This window comes from Peromyscus californicus, unplaced genomic scaffold (genome assembly GCF_007827085.1).
Source record: "Peromyscus californicus insignis strain IS unplaced genomic scaffold, ASM782708v3 Scaffold_5__1_contigs__length_169319896, whole genome shotgun sequence".
Lineage (NCBI taxonomy): Eukaryota > Metazoa > Chordata > Mammalia > Rodentia > Cricetidae > Peromyscus > Peromyscus californicus.
The window spans coordinates 147,078,989-147,099,289 of NW_026294573.1; the positions used below are offsets into that span (position 1 = coordinate 147,078,989).

General features: G+C 39.2%; 1 protein-coding gene across 4 annotated transcripts in view; it reads right to left on the reverse strand.

Annotated features, from left to right (window-relative positions):
- Positions 1-347: 347 nt before the first annotated feature.
- The window catches only part of Dpy19l4 (dpy-19 like 4), a 69,367-nt gene continuing 49,413 nt past the window's right edge, over positions 348-20,301 (reverse strand). For all 4 annotated transcript variants that reach the window (XM_052715643.1, XM_052715644.1, XM_052715642.1 and 1 more), the window contains 5 exons: positions 19,603-19,659; positions 18,036-18,118; positions 13,797-13,929; positions 7,754-7,912; positions 348-5,105 (listed from right to left, as the gene is read on the reverse strand). In XM_052715643.1, the coding sequence (XP_052571603.1) occupies positions 4,941-5,105; positions 7,754-7,912; positions 13,797-13,929; positions 18,036-18,118; positions 19,603-19,659 (597 nt within the window). In that variant the 3' untranslated portion in view covers positions 348-4,940. The remainder of the gene's footprint in view (positions 5,106-7,753; positions 7,913-13,796; positions 13,930-18,035; positions 18,119-19,602; positions 19,660-20,301) is intronic.

The window sequence follows — 20,301 nt, forward strand, 5'->3', positions numbered from 1 at the left end:
ATATTTCACACTAACATGAATGAACCTTGACAATGTCTGTCAGGTGAAAGCTGCTAGCCATTGAATACCAAATGTATGATTCTGTTTATATGAGATGTCTAGAATGAGAAAACATATGTAGATTAGTGAGAGGTGCCTAAAGCTGGGGACAGGGTGGTCACAGTTGACAGCTAAAAGGAACAGACTTTATTTGTGGGAGGTGATGAATACGTCTTGAAATTGGTTGTGGTGATAACTGCACAACCTTGAATACTATTGAAAACCACTGATTGTACACTTAAATGAGTGAGTTGAACAATGCATTAATTATATCTCAATAAATTTGACAAGCATGAATAAGAGACAGCTTAAAATTCTGGGAAGTTTTATTATGAAAACAAAACAAGGGTAAACGAGCATGAAAGAACTTCATCACTGAAAAACCAATATTAATGTTACCAAATATGGACTAAAACTGTTCATAGACAACTCTTTTAAAGTATTTGTATTTACTGACGCTGTATAATTTTGCAGAGATGTAACCTCGGTTACAGGAGGAACACATACAATCTAAATACACATCATTGTAGATATGACTCAGACCAACCTACATAAAGGGAGCTGTGTTCACTCTTGTTAGCATCTGTGCAAGGCTATTGGCTTCAAAACAGGGAAGGGTGACTTATATGATACTGAAGGTTTCTCTTATGCCATCATTCACAAAACACAGGTAACAATCACAAGTAAAGTCTACTGCTCATAGAATTGCACATAGTATTCTAATGTCAAGATTACAATGTTGCCATTCCAGGAGACAGAAGCAGAAACAATCCAAAGAAACCTTTATACTGAATTCAACACATTTGGTTCCAAAATGTCCATTTTATTACAGAAGCAAATATATTATTTAGAAAATAAGCTGTCATATATATTCTTTTGCAGCATTGCTTCTAATTTTATTTAAAGCATTAACCTTATACATTAAAAAACTCAGTAATTTTAGTGAGAACTTATTTGATTTTCCTTGTAATTTGCAGAATCAGAATTCTTTTTTGTTTGTTTTTGTTTTTGTTTTTTTGAGACAGGGTTTCTCTGTGTAGCCTTGGCTGTCCTGGAACTCACTCTGTAGACCAGGCTGTCCTTGAACTCACAGAGATCTGCCTGCCTCTGCCTCCCAGTGCTGGGATTAAAGGTGTGCACCACCACTGCCAGGCCAGAGCCAGAATTCTAATACATATTGAGTCTAAACACTATTAGCAAATAGCAACAATAGAGAATCTGCATTTAATTTTTGGATTTTTTTTTTCTTTGCAGAGGGGCTCATGCAACCCAGGCTGGCCTCAAACTCACTGATGTAGCTGAGGATGACTTTGAACACTTGATCCTCCTGTCTTCTCCCTCCCAAATGCTGGATCACAGGTGTGCACCACCACACAGAGCAAGACTAGATATGTTAAAAGCTGGATAAAAGAAGAAAGGATACTAAGATACAAATTAGAAAGTAATTATTAGCTTTAAAAAGGTTCTGAAATATACAGAATTAGTAGCGTATGTCCTTGAGATATTCATGCATTAAAAATAAATTTACCAAAAGATCAGTTTACATAGAACTGTTGAAAACTCTGCCAACTGAAAAAAATACTACTTTTATACAAAATGAGGCATCAAATGTGTTAGCAATTCAAAAATAAGAGGTCCCAAAGAAGATTTCTCAAAACTAAAGTAATTTTATACAAGAAATTAATAATCTACTTTCAGCCACAAATTGTTAACACTTTGACTTCCATTTCTCCTTCTTTGTTGACTGAATCTGGCTGGTACGGCAATTTGGGTTACTGACCTGGAAAGAAAACACCGTGCACGTGCGTGTGTGCGTGCGTGCGTGCGTGCGTGCGTGCGTGCGTGGGTGTGTGTGTGTGTGTGTGTGTGTGTGTAAAGTTAGTGCTGAAGTACATCACATAGATTGTAAAAGTCTGCCAGTACAATGCAAAACACCAGGATACAGACGCCAAAGTCATAAAAACATTACTAAACTCAGAGTCCATATTACTTCCCTTATCACGTCAGTTTCACTTGTTAGACTATTTGGCATTCAAGAAGCTACACAAATTGACTTAGGGGACTGTAAGTTCCTGACAAAGATTTGCTTATTACTGAATTGAAGTTAACAGTGGCAATGGCATGGAGACATTTGATTTTTTTGTTGTGCTGGGGATAAACCCAGGGTCTCTTGTCCACTAAGAAAGTGCTCCGCCATGGGACTACCTCCTCAGCCTTACTGTATTTTTTCAATGTCGAAAAAGTTACCAATATTTTCTTATGGAAAAGAAAATGAGTAATATGATATGAAATAGAAAATGAATTTATAAATGAAGAAGTTAAGGCACTTATTTTGATGGGTTTGTTATATTAAAAGCAAAAATGTTTTCTCTTTCTTTGAGGAATTCCTTCCCATTCACTCCCATAACTGCTTCATCAATGGGGCTTCACTGTTGAATTCGACAGCTGCTAGGTTGGCAGTTCGAACTACTTGCAGAGGTTTTCAGCTGTTACTCCACAAGTTACTAAGTAAATAATTAAATGCTTTCAACACAGTTTTCTCCTGTTAGTGACAGTTAAGATGGAAGTGAATCAACTTATCTCTCATACCTAACATTATCATCTCCCCTTCTTTTTTATTTATTTATTTATTTTTTCCCGGCAGTGCTGGAGACTGACCCAGGGCCTTGTGTGTGCTAACCCAGCACTATACCGCTGACCTACACAGTCACAGCCAGTATTATAATTTCTACAATAAAGCTTACTTTTCTGTTTCAGTTGATGCTGAGTGACAGTTAATTATAAACCTTTTTGTTGTTGTTGTTGTTGTTGTTGTTGTTGTTTTGTTTTTTGAGAGAGAGTCTCACTATGTAACTTTGGCTATCCTAGAACTCACTATGTAGACCAGGGTGGCCTTGAACCCAGAGATCCTCCTGCCTCGGCCTCCTGAGTGCTAAGAATAAAAGAGTGCACCACTATGCCTGGGACTAATTATAAACTTTTAATTAAAAAATTCTCTATATATTTAAGAAATATGTTGACAAGCAAAGCAACTTACTATTACAGCGAACAAAACAAAAACTAAAAGACCACACATTATCACGTCAGTAAAAACTCAACTGAATACTTCCTATTCCAAGGGAAACAGGGTTTGGGCTTCCCTTTACAGTATGTAAGCTGTTTCTTCATGCTTCACCCTTAAGGGACCACATGACTACTCACTGTGTACTTGAGTAGCTGGTAAGTTTTCATGAAGCCCGATGCTAACCACTACTGACTACCAAGGATTTCAGACAGTCAGATCCGCTGCCACAGCTGCTTTTCTGTCGTTGAAATAAGTTATGTAAAAGAGCACACGGGACCAATGACACTAAGCCAGATGGTGTGACAGATGTCAGTAAAGCTGCACAATGGTAAAGCATCTTAAAGAAGTGCACATACTTGAAAAAGAAAAGAAATATATGCACATATATATATATATATATATATATATATATATATAATACAAAAAGAAAGAAAATATTTTCCTCCTAATAATATGGAGTTTTGAAAATGCAATTTTAAAGCACTCTAACAAATAAAAAGAGAACCTGTTCACTGAACAACTGTATAATATAAAATTAAATATTCATTTTTAAAATCATTTCTCTACAGGCTTCATCTATCCTGAATCTATTTAACAGGCCAAATTAATTACAATTTCTTTCTCCCCACAAACAGAGTCTGACTACATAGCTCTGGCTGTCTTGGAACTCAAAGAGATCTGCCTGCCTCTGCCTCCCAAATGCTGGGATTAAAGGCACGAGTCACTACACTGGCTTAGAATTTCTTTTAATGATACAAAATTGAAAATACACAAAGGAATGTGGCATTTATGCTGTGAATTATTGAAAATTTTATTTAACTCTCATTTTGCTCTGTTAAACACGTAATGTTTCATGAATAACATCACTTTATTGGTTACACCTTATAACCAATACACCTATATGCAGAGGTGTGTTTAAAAGTGTCTGCAGACACCTCTAGAAGCTGATGCCCATGGTAGTGTACATATCATTACTGTGACAGTGTTAATTATTTTTACTGAATACGTCCATAGAAAACATGTGATTGGACTGTATACTCCACATCCAAAAAAACGTAAAATTCTTTTAAATGTCCATATATACGTGTGTGTGTGTGTATATATGGACATATATATATACATATATATACACACACACACACACACATATATACAAACAAACACAAGTTATTGTTCTAGCATGATTGTTATCAACTTAATGGGCATAAGTGAGAAAAGGCAATCACTTAATAGCCATGAAAGAATTAAATGTACTATTCGTCCTATGTATTGCTAAGAACGTGCTACGTTACTTGGGCAGCAGATGACAGGATCAGTATCATAAAAACAATCACTTTCCTTTATGTTATTTCCCTTTAAATTTAAATGTCACATATTTTTAACTAACATTTAAATTTTTTTTAATTGTAAAAAATTTACATCTGTTACAAACTTGCTTGGAGAATTTTCTCTTCTACTATAGAATAAAATCACACATTAAGTACTTATTAAAAATTATGTTTTTGACGTAAACACTGACCTTGAAAATACCCAAATTAAAGATCAATATTATGATAGGTAAGATTTATAAGGAGACGATGCAGCGGGGAAATGTTTAAATCGTGTACTAAGGAAGAAAGCTGTCAGAAGATTGCAGCGGTGGATTTGACATTTTACTAAGACAGCGACATCTGACCTTCTGTTCCAACAAAACCCTAAACCCAGGAATCAGCAGCGGGCGTGGGAAGAGCCACGGCACTCCAGGTATCCACACTCCATCTGCAAGACACTGTGGAGGTCCAAGAAAACTGCATTCTACTTCAAGTAGTAGGTCTTTGAAGTGAAGGCTCTGATATTTTCAAGACTGGAAGGATATCACAGTGTTGACTTTATATACGAAGTAGGACCTGTTCCAGTACACGCGAGTGAAGTAATTCACATATGGAGAATAGTTAATTTTGACCTCATGACAAAACCGTCCATACTTTGAATAGGTTAATTTGTCACCTTCTTCACAAACCACCTATCAAAAAATAAGAAACAATATAAAAAAACTTACTAAATTTACTAGGAATATAATCCTTGTACTAGTGTGTGTGTGTATATGAATATTATCATTGCTAAACATGACTATAAAATATCTTATGCTATTTAGCAAATTTAAGCCTTCTCCTAAGTCCTCATGACCACTGAACTCCTGAACTTTGACAGAGAAATAAGCATAAAATGTTTGCAATTTGTAAAGGATTTAATACTAAAATTTAGCTGACATTGTCTCTATGATCTGCCATCACTGCTCTGAACTCAATTATACAGCTTCTAAGGATGAAAAATAAACATACCCAGGACCCATAACCACCTAGTAAGCAAGCACACGTGACACTTCCCTAGTGTTAGGCTTTTACATTCCCATCTGACAATGCTCTCACCACCATAGCTCAGCTAAGTTTAAGTTTTGTGGGTTTTCCATTACATTACATTGTGTGTGTGTGTGTGTGTGTGTGTGTGTGAGAGAGAGAGAGTCAGAGGACCACTTTCAAGAGTCCCAGGGATGGGACTCAGGTTGTCAGGCTTGGAAACAAATCTTTACCCACTAAGCTAGCTTGCTGCCTCGGGTTTGCTTGTTTTTATAATATGATTGTAAAACCTATAATGGACATTGGACAGTCAATGCTAATAGTAAAGTAGCTTAAGTCTATGTCTGGTATTACATGAAAGAAAGAGCACAAAGGGCCCCAAAGAACAGAAAGGCAACCTGATGTGCCATGCTTTATTGATACCCACGGGAGGCCTGCCCCTTTCTGAACAGAAACAGAGGAGGAGTGAATTAGCAGGGAGGTGTGATAGGAGGAGAGGAGGGAGGGGAAACTGCAGTTGGAATGTAAAATAAATAAATAAATTTTAAACAAGAATAGGAAGGCAGCAGAGAGCAAACAGAAATGTATCAGTAATTACTGAATATCACTTCTTGATTACAGTCTATCCATCATCAATAAACCAAAATCACATTATCAAGCACCCCTGAGAACATTCAAAATACACACACCATAAGTAAATTTACAATGCAAGCTTATTGGGTCACAAAGACATGAGAATGAGAAATTTTTTTTTTTTTTTTTTTTTTGGTTTTTCGAGACAGGGTTTCTCTGTGTAGCTTTGCGCCTTTCCTGGGACTCACTTGGTAGCCCAGGCTGGCCTCGAACTCACAGAGATCCGCCTGGCTCTGCCTCCCGAGTGCTGGGATTAAAGGCGTGCGCCACCACCGCACGGCGAGAATGAGAAAATTTTTAAAGACATTTTTATTTTATGTATGTGTTTTGCCTGCATGTATATGTGCCCTGCATGCACAAAGTGCTCTCAGAGGCCAGAAGAGGGCATCAGATTCCCTCAAACTGAGTCACAGAAGGTTGTGAGCTGTTCTGTGAGTCTTGAGACCTGAATCTCAGTCCTCTTCAAGGGCAAGAGGGGCTCTTAAATGCTGAGTCACCTCTCCAATCCTGAAAGATGCGAACTGTGAAAACAAATTCTTCACCTCCAAACTGCTCTTGGCTTAGTAAGACAAACATGATTGTTTCAGAAGGGAAAGAAAAAAATCTGTGGTGACGTATTGTGTATCAAATAAAGCCTGCAGGGCTGGAGAGATGGCTCAGCAGTTAAGAGCACTGATTGCTCTTCCAGAGGACCCGGGTTTAATTCCCAGCACCCAAATGGCAGCTAACAACTGTCTCTAACTCCAAGATCTACCTTCACACAGACATACATGCAGGCAAAATACTAAATAAATAAATAAATAAATAAATAAGTAAATAAATAAATAAATAATTGAGGGGGGCGGGAAGTTTGTCTGAGGATCAGAGGACAGAGCCAGCCACTAGATTAAACACAGAGGCCAGGCAGTGGTAACACGCACAATTAATCCTATAAATCTGTCTAGATCTCTCTGAGTTCAAAGCCACCCTGGACCACATGAGATTGATTCAGTCTAGGAGAAAAACAGAGCCAGGCAGTGGTGGCACACACCTTTAACCCCAGTACTTGGGAATCACACACCTTTAATCCCATCATTTGAGATCTCATGCCTTTGGTACCAGTATCTGGGAAGCACAGAGGCCATTAATCCCAGCACTAGGAAGGAAGTGAAATGGCTGGGTGGAGAAAGGCATATAAGGCGTGAGGAGACAGGAACTAGAGCCTTTTCAGCTGAGGACTCAGAGGCTCGTGGCAACAGGATCTTGCCTCCCATTCAGCCTGAGGATTCAGGAATGGTGAGAAGTTTCTCTAGTGGCTTGCTCCTTTGTCTCTCTGATCTTTCAGCATTTAGCCCAGTATCTGTCTCCAGGCTTTTTATTATAAGAGCAATTAGGGTTCGTATAACAAAAATCCTGGCTGCGGCCTAAACAGACTTTGCCCTACAACTCAGAATGATCTATCTTTTTCTCAAGTCCTCCAGCCTAGCTTTCTCAGGAGTAAAAGCATCTATTCCCGTGGGTACTACTTATCAGACTTGTAAACTCCCTGTGAGTCTCCTTGGTTGCTAGGCAAGCCGCGTGTGCGTTACTCGTGGAGAGGGCAGCTGGCTTGCCAGAGCAGCTGGAGTTCATGGAGGAGGACGACAAGGCTAAAGAAAGGCATTCCTCTAAGAAACAGTCAACTTTTTAAATAGTTACTTACATGTCCATTTGCAACATCTAATAAGTCTTTAACCCTGCAGCCTCTCACGGTTCCCATCTCATTGCAGATGGCATCTTCTACAATGAGGTAGTTAGCTTTGTAAGATGTCAGGATTTTATAAATATCCTCAGCAGATCGCTTTGAATAGATTTGGAAAATCTGAAAGGAAATAATTAGGACAAAATTTAAAGGACGTTGAAAGCACCTGTTAATTAAAATTACACAACTTGAATAAAATACACTTCACAGGGATGGACAGACGACTCAGCAGTTAAGCGCATGACCTGCTCTTGCGGAGGGCCTGAGTTTGGTTACCAGCATCTATATCAGGTAGTTCACAATGGCTATAACTCAATCTGCAGGGAGTACAACAGCCTCTTTTGGATCCCTCAGACAGCGGTGCTCACATGCACATACACCCACCTGGTATACACACGATTATAAAAATAAAATAAAATACAATTCAATAGTATACAATTCACCAGCTAATGATTTTTAGTATATGTACAGAGTTGTACATCTACCAATACAACTTTAGACCACTTGCATTATCCTAAAGAAGAAAAGATGTGTATCTTGTCTGTTACCTCTCAACCTGCCTGCCTCATTCCTATACAACCAATAATCTACAATGTCTCTACTAAAGTATCTATTCTAGACATCTGAAATCCATGGGATCTATAACATGGGATTCTTTGTGACTGACTTCCTTCATTTGGCATGAAGCTTGCCTAACTCATCCATACTGTACTGTAACATCTTTAAGTACTTCATTATCTTTCAAAACCAAATATTTACTCTATTAATATAAGGATAAAACATTTTGTTTATCATCAGTTAATAAACATTTTGGTTGCTTGTATTTGGAAGCCATTATGAATAATGTACATGAGTATTCACGTAGGAGTTTTGTGCAGGACATACATTTCGACCAGAATTGCTATGTCATAAGGTAACTGTAATTAATTTTGTGAAGACTCTGACTAGTTTCCCACAAACTGTGTACAGGGTTTGGTTCTATCTATCTAAATCCTAAGTAACACTTTTTTGCCCTTTTTGTTTGTTTTTTGAGGCAGGGTCTTTACATAGCCCTGGCAGACTTTGACCTTGATATGTACACCAGGCTGCCCTTGGATTCACAGAGATTAGCCTGCATCTACCCACCACAACCCTCAGTGCTGGATTAAAGGTGCTCATCACCAAGCCCAGCTTATTTGTCTCTTTGATTTTAGCTATCCCACTTGGTCTGTAGAGTTATCTAGTTGTGAATTTGACTTTCATTTTCCTGATGGTTAACGAAGTTATGCACCTTTCATATACAAATTAGTCATTTGAATGTTTTTCTCCTTTGAAAAAAATGCCTATATTTTCAAATTTTTGATCTGACACACCCTTCTGCCTCCAAATGAACCCAAATACATACACAGAAATGCAGACACATTCAGCCATGAATAAAAATTTTAAAAGAATCTTTAAAATAAAATTCTGTGAAATGTCAACATTACTAAGAGACTAGAGGAGTGTTTCAACTTTGGTATGATAGAAATTTGGGGCCAAATACTTCATTCTGGGGATAGGACAGAGGCTATTTTGCCCACTGTAGGGGTGTTTACCAGCACCGCTTGGCCAGCACCTGCTCGATGCCCACAGAACTCTATCTCTAGTGACGACCGACAACCAAATACGTCTCTAGACAGTACCAAATGTCCTCTCCACGCAAACGCTTCCTGGGTTGACAAACAGTGTAAGAGATTATACAAGATTGGTCTTGTAGTACAAACTAGAGATACTGTCTAACTAGATGACCTGTCTCATCTCTGGGGAGCTTCACCTGGGTTGTGATTAGACAAAATTATTCAGGAACTGCTGTTTACTAGATACTGTAAAAAAAGGCAAACTCTGAAAAAGCAAAATAAACAAACTATGATTACTATTCTTGGAGCTGAGTTCCATAAAACAAAGTAATTAGAACTCTGATCAAATTATAAGTGATTCTGAAACACCATATTAGGGGAAAGTCCTAACAAAAGAAAAAAGAGAAGCTGGGCATTGTGGTAGCCTGGGCTACACAGTGAGATTTTTGTCTCAAAAACAAAAAGCTGGAATTGATGGTTTCTTAGGAATCCCTGTCCATATTCTACCAAAACACCACCATCTCTTTGAATACAGCAAATGTTAATCAGAACTGACGGCTTCCTCTTGAGGCAGGCCACCCATAAGCTTATCTCCCTATCTCTGTCCTCTCCACCTGCTTTGATATGTTCTCGAGACTATAATGAACTTTCCCTTTATCCCTTTTGAAAATATTTTTTGGCTCTTTTTTTAAAGATTTATTTATTACGTATACAGTGTTCTACATGCATGTATGCCTGAAGGCCAAAAGAGGGCACCAGATCTCATTACAGATGGTTGTGAGCCACCATGTGGTTGCTGGGAATTGAACTCAAGACCTTTGGAGGAGCAGCCAGTGCTCTTAACCTCTGAGCCATCTCTCCAGCCTTATTTTTTGGCTCTTTGACACAAAGTTTCACTTATACTCCAGGCTGGCCTTGAACTTAACTGCAACCCTTGCCTCTATCTCCCAAGTGCTAGGATTACACATCTAATTATTCCACTATAAGGCTTAATTATTTAGCCTTTCATGTTTCCCAGCTGCCTCAAGGGCAACCTAAATTCCTCAGCATGACACCACAGGTCCACAAAAAACTGACCTCATTTTCTAGTTACATAGTTTCATTTTCTAGTCACATAGTTACATTTTCTAGTCACATAGTTACATCTAGTTACAAAGTCATCTTTTCTAGTCACATAGTTACATTTTCTAGCTACACAGTTACATTTTCTAATCATAGTTGCATTTTCTGTTACATAGTTGAAAATTTCTAGTTACATGGTTATATTTTCAAGTTACACCATAACATTTTCTAGTTACACTGTTACATTTTCTAGTTACATAGTTGCATTTTCTAAATACAGTTACATTTCCTAGTTACATAGTTGTATTTTTCTAGTTACATATTTGCATTTTCTAGATAGTTACATTTTCTAGTTACATAGTTACATTTTCTAGCCACATAGTTGCATTTTCTGTTATATAGTTACATGTTCTAGTTACATAGTTACATTTTTCTAGTCACACTTTCTAATTACACTGTTACATTTTCTAGTTACATAGTTGTATTTTCAAGTTACAGTTACGTTTTCTAGATACATAGTTACATTTTCTAGTTACACCATAACATTTTCTATACCTTTACATTTTCTAGTTACATAGTTGTATTTTCTAGTTATATAGTTGCATTTTCTAGATACACAGTTATATTTTCTAGTTACGTAGTTACATTTTCTAGTTATATAGTTACATTTTCTAGCCACGAAGCTGCATTTTCTGTTACATAGTTATATGTTCTGGTTACATAGTTACATTTTTCTAGTCACATTTTCTAGTTACACCGTTATATTTTCTAGTTACATAGGTGTATTTTCAAGTTACCGGTACGTTTTCTAGATACATAGTTATATTTTCTAGATACACAGTTACATTTTCTAGTTACATAGCTACACACATTTCTGGTTTGTGTTACTTTTTCAGCATCTAATCACATATATTCCATTTCCAAACAAGTATCTCACCAGTCTTCAATGATGAGATCAAAGAGAATGACCTAATTTGGGATGAATTCTTAAGGTTTTGTGAGCAGAACTAATTATTCCTGCCTTTGAACTCTCTGTACTGGATGTGTATATATATCCATGCACATATAACTACAATTTAACAGTACATTCTGAGCACAGTGGAACATTCTTATAATCCTAGTACTTGGGGACGTGGAATCAGGAGAATCATGAGTTCAAGGCTAACCTTGACTACATACAAAACTTGAGACCCTCTTTCTCAATACAAACAAACAAAAAGAATCCTTTGAAGTTTTGTTTCAGTAATTTACAATTGTTTAGTAATTTAATTCTCATAACTAGGAAAAACTATAACTTTTATTTCCAGATTCAGTAGCTCATTCAAGATAATGTACAGAACTACCATTTGTGTCACAGAGTCCTGGCTGTCCTGGAATTAGCCATGTAGAGAGGCCACACTGACCTCAAAGTCACATAGATCCCCACCCCGCATTTGCTTCGAGAGTGCTAGGGTTAAAGGTGTGTACCACCACACACCAAGCAGTATTTGTTTAAAATTATTTTTTATTTTATGCATTTGGATGTTTTGCCTGTATGTATGTCTGTGCACCATGTGCATGCCTGATGCCTATGAAGGCCAAAAGGGGGCACTGGACCCCCTAGAACTGGAGTTACAGGCAGTTTATGAGCTGCCTGCCATGTGAGTCTAGGAATTGAACCCGGGTCCTCTGGAAGAGCAGTCAGTGCTCTTAACCACTGAGCCATCTCTCCAGCTCCTAAACTTATCATTTAAATCCATAACATTCAAAATAAGACATTCTCTAACCCACATTAATTAGGTGCCATTCTGATGTTTTACAAAATTATTTATTAAAGCCCGTACCGATAAAGAAGAAGGAACTCCACAGGTCGGTTAGTTGGCTAGTTGACTGGTTTTTGCAGTACAAAGGATTGACTCAGGGAATTGTGAGTGACCACCAAACAGTACCACTGAGTCACATTCCCAGGCTAACATGGGCCACCCTAACATCTACCCCATCTAGGGACTTATAAATGGCAGGCAAACAGTACCATTGAGCTACATGCCCAGGCTTAATTTTTTTTCCCAAGCAATTGCTTGTTTCCTAGCTTGATCTTGAAATTGCTATTATCTGCCTCTATCTTCCAAATAGCTGGGATTATAAGGATGCTAACACTCCTGGATAAATCAAAACAGTACATATTTGTTTTGGGGGGTGGGAGGCAGGGAGTGTACATCAGTTGATTTATTCAATCTCTCTCCATCTTTTATTTTTTATTTCATTCATTCATTCATTCATTCATTTTGGTTTTTTGAGACAGGGTTTCTCTGTGCAACAACCCTAGCTATCCTTGTACTTGCTCTATAGACCAGGCTGGCCTGAAACTCACAGAGATCTGACTCCCGCCCTCTCCCAAGTACTGGGATTAAAGGCATGCTCCACCACCACCCGGCACTCCACCTGATTTTTGAAAGTGTCTATTTCAATCTGGAACTCCCTGATTGGGCTAAAATGGCTGGTCATCAAGCCCCAAGGATCCTTCTGTCTCCAACTCCCAGCACTGGGACAGATGTGCATGCTGCCACACGTGGCTCTTAATATAGGTGGTACGGCTCCAAACTCAGGTGCTCACACTTGCACAGTGAGCACATCACTCACTGCGCTCTCTCTAGACCCACAGCTTCTAAATTATATTTGTATTTTATTAGCAATAGAATAACTTTGGAAAGACAACGTGTATTGAGATAGGAATTGACAGTTTTCCTCAACAATTTGAGAGTCATGATACTTTAGAAGGATGGTTTCCCTTTCTGAAATATTATCCATCCATTCCAGTGACAGCGTTATGGAAACTACCTCTCACAGAAGTGTAGCAACACTCTTCACAAAATAAAAATTTAATATTATAGTTTGTTGTTGCCTTCGTTTTTGAGACAAGGTTTCTCTGTATAGCTTTGGAGTCTGTCCTGAAACTCACTCTGTAGACCAGGCTGGCCTCAAACTCACAGAGATCCACCTGCCTCTGGTTCTGGAGTCCTGCGCCACCACCGCCCAGCAAAAAAAATTTAATATTTTAATCTTGAATTATCTCTTGGTTAAATTAAATTAATCATACAACTTTTACCTTTTTTTCTTTTTCTATTTTTCATTTTTGAGATGGTCCTGCTCTGTAGCTCTGGCTAGTCTGAAACTCCCTGTGGAGCACAAGTCGACATCAAACTCACAGTGGCCCTCCTGTTTCAACCTCCCACAACTTTAAAAACTAAACTGAATTACATCTTCTAAAATTGGATTTTCCTGTCTATCAAGAAACATGGATCAGCACAGAACAAGATTAAATTATAGTGTCACTTTAAAAGACTCCAATGTAGAACTTGATGGCTTACGTTTTCATTTCTCTTGAGAAGATCATCATCACTGTAAAGTGGCAAGCTTGTCACCATCCATCCAGTGCACAGTTTAATCACACCCATTAACTGTGGGCTTCCAGCAAACACAGCTGCAACGGGAGCTTGCCTCCTGTAAAGAGCCAACAGATTACGTGATAAAAGAGCAAATACACTACTAAGATCATTGACCTGTACCAACTCTCAAATACCAGCTACTTTCCATGTCTAGCACTTAGATTTCAAAGTCAATGCAGTTCATTTCACTTATGCATTCATTAAAAGCAGGCTAGAATGAACATCTACCATTTGCCAGCAACTGTTTTAAGCACTGAAGATAGATTCTTTTAAACAAAGGGAGGTGGAGATAAGAAACAAGAATATACTACATCAGAGGGTACTAACCCACAGAACTCAAATCCTTCCACATCCATTCCCCATCCTGCTCCTTCTGTCTCCTGACAGCAGCGTAGACGACTCCACACTGAGTCCACTGCGAAGTCTAGGATGCCACTTACAGGGTGGGAAACCAACACCAACATCCTTCCTTCCATTTATTTCCACAGTGCTAGGGTGGAACTCAGAGCCTCCGTGTATGATTAAAAGTGCTCTATCAGACTGACCAGAGCTCAGCATGCCTGCTGCCAGATTGGATAGCATGAGCTTGAGCCCAGGACCAAGGGAAAATAACTCACTCCTGTAAATTGTCTTCTGACTTCTACACACATACCATGGTGCACACACGCTGTGGCAGTTTGAAGGTAATTGGCCCACATAAGCTGGTAGGGAGTAGCGCTATTAGGAGGTGTGGCTTTGTTGGAGTGGGTGTGGCCTTGGAGGAAGTGTGTCACTGTGGGGGCAGGCTTTGAGGTCTCATATAAGCTCAAGATACAGCCCAGGGAGACATATCACTTCCTGTTGCCTCCAATCAAGATGTAGCCAGCACCATGTCTGCCTGCACATCACCATGCTCCCTGTCATGATGATAATGAACTGAGCCTCTAAAACTGTAAGCAAGCCACCCCAATTAAATGCTTTTCTTAGAAGAGTTGCCATAGCCATGATGTCTCTTCACAGCAATAGAAACCCTAAGACACAGGCACATATGCATTCTACCTCTGAATTGTACCTTCAGCCATCCCTTAATTTATCTATTCACTCCAAGTATGCACTATTCAGCATCTGCCTACCTGTTCCATGGATAGAGCTAAGTTCCGGAAGAAAAGGAACAGCACCTGGCTAATGGAAGACTCAGAAGTAAGGAAACAGACTTAAGCCAAAATAATTATACTTAGGTAAATATCCAATTATTCAACTATTCAGGCCTTTGCCATACTCTCCTCCACCCTCTACCTAACGAAAGGGTTTCTCTGTGCAGCCCTGGCTGCCCTGGAACCTACTCTGTAGCCCAGGCTGTCCTGAAACTCATAGAGATCCACCTGCCTCTGTCTCCAGAGTGCTGGGACTAGTGTGCGCTATCACTGCTGAGCTTTGTAATGTGTTGAAAAATTTGGTGATACATGACTCGACTTCCTTTTTTTGTTAATGACGACATAGTGCTACACTGTCATGCTCCCCAACAGCAACTGTAACTCACATTAGTTATTAGTAGCAATGGTTAAGGTAACCCCAAAACGTTCAAATATATATGGAATGTCTTTACAGAAGTAAGACCTCATTATAAGACCTATTCTCACTTCTATTCACTCATTCTATAAACAAACTTGTCATTTCTATAAGTATTTTCTGGTTCCATCTCCTTTATTTTCCAGGCCTTAAAAACAACCACCACCACGAGGGTCTCACTCTTTAGCTTAGGTTGGTCTCAAACTTACAATAATCCCCCCTTGCCTCAGTCTCCCAAGTACTCAACATTACAGTTATTTGCTACCAGGTTTGGCTCTTCCAGGACTTTTGTTTTTTTGTTTTTGGAGACAGGGTTTCTCTGTGTAGCTTTGGAGCCTGTCCTGAAACTCGATCTGTAGACCAGGCTGGCCTTAAATTCATAGAGATCTGCCTGCCTCTGCCTCCCAAGTGCTGGACTTAAAGGAGCGTACTGCCACAACCACCCAGCCTCTTCCAAGACTTTTGTTTGTTTGTTTGTTTGTTTGTTTGTTTGGTTGGTTGGTTGGTTTTTCGAGACAGGGTTTCGCTGTGTAGTTTTGGTGCCTGTTCTGGCACTCTGTAGACCAGGCTGGCCTCGAACTCACAGAGATCTGCCTGCCTCTGCCTCCCAAGTGCTGGGATTAAAGGCGTGCGCCACCACTGCCCGGCTCCAAGACTTTTTAAAAGTGTTTCACCTCTTTTTTGTGTGTTTTGTTTCTTCACTGGATCTTTAACAACTTTCAACATAGTTATTTGGAAGTCTATCCAAGGGTAGATTGATCACAAAAATAGCTGCAGTAATTCTTCTCTCTGTTAGTCATGGATATGGAGGGAAATGCTAATCCTAGCCATGTGATTTGTCAGATCAATAGGACAACAGCTGTGTGTGCTGGCTAGTTTCATGTCAACTTGACACAAACTAGAGACATATCTGGGAAGACGGACTCTATTTTTTTAATTTTTAATTTTTTATGTGCATTGTTGTTTTGCCATGGAATTGGAGTTACAGACAGTTGTGAGCTGCCATGTGGGTGCTGGGAAATGAACCAGGGTCCTTTGGAAAAGCATTCAGGGCTCTTATCACTGAGGCATCTCTCCAGCCCTGGAAGAGGGACTCTTAACTGAAAATGTCTCCATACGATCAGCAAGTCCGTGGAGCATTTTCTTGACTCACAACTGATATATAGGTGAACCCACTTCACTGGGAGTGGTGGTCCTGGGTGCTATAAGAAATCGGGCTGGCCGGGCAGTGGTGGCACACACCCTTAATCCCAACACTCGGGAGGTGTAGGCTGGTGGATTTCTGTGAGTTTGAGGCCAGCCTGGTCTACAGCGCTAGTCCTAGGACAGCCAGGATTGTTACACAGAGAAATTCTGTCTCAACTCCACCCCCCAATAAAAAAGCAGGCTGAATAAGCCATACAGAGCAAGCCAGTAAGCAGCACTCCTCCACAGCCTCTATATCAGCTCCTGCCTACAGATTCCTGTTCTGACTTCCTTCAGTGATGGACTGTGATACAAAAGTGTATATGATATTAAACACTTGTTTCTTCTCCAAAATGCTTTTATCATAGTGTTTTATCACAGCACAATATTATAGACTGCGTGTTTACATCGAACCATGTCCATTCTGTTTATCCTGAGAATTAATTCTTCAGCTACTACAGGCCACGCTAATCTGATCTCAGGTGACAACTAGTCAAACACAGACAGGCAAAAGAAAAGAGGCCATCTCAGACTACCCAGGCCCACCTGAGCCGGGCAAGGCCAGAAGAGTTTTCCCCGCTGTGTAACCACTTGATGACCTCAAAAATATGCAGAACAGTAATTACTGATCACCGATAATTCATTGAAGTTTATGGCAGTCTGTTACATACCAAAAATGAAAGAACAAAAATTATCAGAAATTACCAAAGTCTAATTCCACTACTTATTACAAGTAATAGTTGATATTTGCTAAACTGAATTGTTTTCTCATTTGTTTTTTATTTTGGAGTTTCATAAAACTATTTATGAAATTCTGTATAACATGAGTTGAGAGGGAACCAACTCAGTACTACTTTTTATGAACACTTCAATACCTTGGGTTTCCTAAATCAGTCAAGTTTAATTTCAAACTCTAAGCCTATGTGAACTCAGATCCATTACTACAAACTCAGAGATGAATTTGACTTTTTATTGTTGTGGTTGTTTCTAACCAAGAGCTAACTAACAGAGGAGCATGGCTATTTTGGATATTTTGTTATTCGATATTTTCCCTGAAAGTACAGCCTTTTCTGAGTCCCAGAGTTATCTACCTTAAGGCCAGGAGTAAAGGATGCCTGCCCCTGTAAGCCCACCCACATTTCTCCTGTGTGCAAAGGAGGGCCTCCAAACCTCCAAATTTCATACTTACCAATGTTGTGTCAACATTAAGGTGAGCTTATTTAGAAAGTTAGAATTATAAAGTAATGATTGCTGAGGTTTACAAATGAATGTGGAGAACAATTCACTTATTATTGCCCCTTAACTCATGAGACGGCATGCAATGACTACTTAACAACAATTCACTTGTTATTATCCCTTAGTTCATGAGACAGCATGCAATGACTACTGAATGACAGTTATCACAGTCTTGGGCAATGTGGTCCTTACTTTATCCAGGTCATGAGTTCCACTGTATCTGGATCATAGAATTCCTGTAGTTCGGTTAATTCTGTAATTAACCTTGGAAAAAACTAAAACACAAAACAAAATACCCAAAGGTGTAAGTAAAGTTTAAAACTGTTTCAGAATATTCCAAAAGAGTAACTTGAAACACCAATGACCTGGCAGAACTGCCAGGTATCTGCCATCGTCACGGATTTATTCACTCTTCTCAACCTGAATAATTTTAATTTTATCGTTTACTCACTGCTTAGACTCAGTAACTAATGTTATCACTAAACAATCATCAGTTATATCTTTCATGCATAGACATATTAAAGAATAAAATTCCAGGACAAATACTTCATCGGTTTCTTGGCAATTAGTTCCCTGTTATATTCAGTTAAGCCAAAAACTTTATTTCATTTCACAGATAATAAATTGAACTTACCAAAATGCATTTAAATATTAAGACCTCAGGCAGCGGTGGCGCACGCCTTTAATCCCAGCACCCGGGAGGCAGAGCCAGGCAGATCTTTGTGAGTTCGAGGCCAGCCTGGTCTACAGAGCGAGATCCAGGAAAGGCGCAAAGCTACACAGAGAAACCCTGTCTTGAAAAACCAAAAAAAAAAAAAAAAAAAAAAAAATGTAAAAAAAAAAATATATATTAAGACCTACTTATTGCTCAACAATTTTGTCAGTTATGATAAGAATTTACAACAGCATTAAAGAAAACCGCATTAGGCTGGGCGCTGGTGGCGCACGCCTTTAATCCCAGCACTCTTGGGAGGCAGAGCCAGGTGGATCTCTGTGAGTTCGAGGCCAGCCTGGGCTACCAAGTGAGTTCCAGGAAAGGCGCAAAGCTACACAGAGAAACCCTGTCTCGAAAAACCAAAAAAAAATGAAATAAAATAAAGAAAACCGCATTAAATGGCACTCTAAAAATGTTTTAGGCTGATGTGATAGGTTACATGTGTAATCCCAGCACTTGAGATGCTGAGTCAGGGGGATCATCAAAATTCAAGGCCAGCCTGGGCTATATAGTGAGACCTCGTCTCAAAAGACAACAAGCAAATAAATACCAAAAAATGTTTTGGGAGCAAAAGTTGGTGGTGCATGTGTTTAATCTCAGCACCTGGGAGGCTGAGGCAAGCAGATCTCTGTGAGTTGGAGACCTGCCTTATCTACATAATGAATTCCAAAACAGCCAGGGCTACTTCAACAGGGAAAGAGAGAGAGAGAGAGAGAGAGAGAGAGAGAGAGAGAGAGAGAATTTGTTTTAGCTCTTTTGTTAGGTTCCTAGTGAGAGAAAAGAAAAGGGAGCAGCAACATTAACAATATCAGCTTTGTGGAAGAGGCAGACAAATCTCTGTGAGTTCGAGGCCACCTGGTCTACAAATCGAGTTTCAGGACAGCCAGGGCTACACAGAGAAATCCTGTCTAGAAAAACCTAAATAAATAAATAAAATCAGCTTTGTTAGTGCAGTGTCTTGATAGAAGCTTCCTATATACATACATAAATTTATCACTTTATAGATAAGTACATTTTCATAATATAAAAATTCAGTTCTCTTACCTCTTTCCACAAACTAAGACCTATAATAGTGGGCACAGCCATGCTCAGAATAAGAGCCTAAAATAGTAAAGCAAAAAGGGTTATGGGTAAACATTTTAGAATATATGCCAGAAGTGTTCTCATTGACTCTGTGACTCTGAATATCCTTATAGCTAAAAATTCAATCAGAAAGACTGACATCCGCATGAATCTGGGTCAAAGTGACGTGAGTGAAGATGAATGTGCTTCAAACACATTGAGGTGTTAGTGAAAATATTTGCTATATAAGGAAGACCATCAAAAAGGGAGGGGGAAGCATGGTAACACACGCCTTTAATCCCAGCACTTGGGACCTGCATTCAAGGCCACCTGGTCTACAGAACTAGCTCCAGTCCAACCAGGGATACATGGCGAGACTCTGTCTCAAACAAAATCAAAGTTAACGCTGTGTGCTGGAGAGATGGCCCAACAGTTAAAGAGTACTTACTGCTCTTGCAGAGGACCAGGGGTCAGTTCCCAGCAACAACATGGTAGATGGCAGTAGACTGTAACACCCTCTCCTAATGTCCCACAGGCTCATGTACACATGTGCACATAGATATAAGATAAATAATTTTTCAGGGAATGGTGGAGCATGCCTTTAATCTCAGCACTCAGGAGCCAGAGGCAGGGGAATCTCTGGAAGTTCAAGGCCAATCTGGTCTACATAGAGAGATTCTG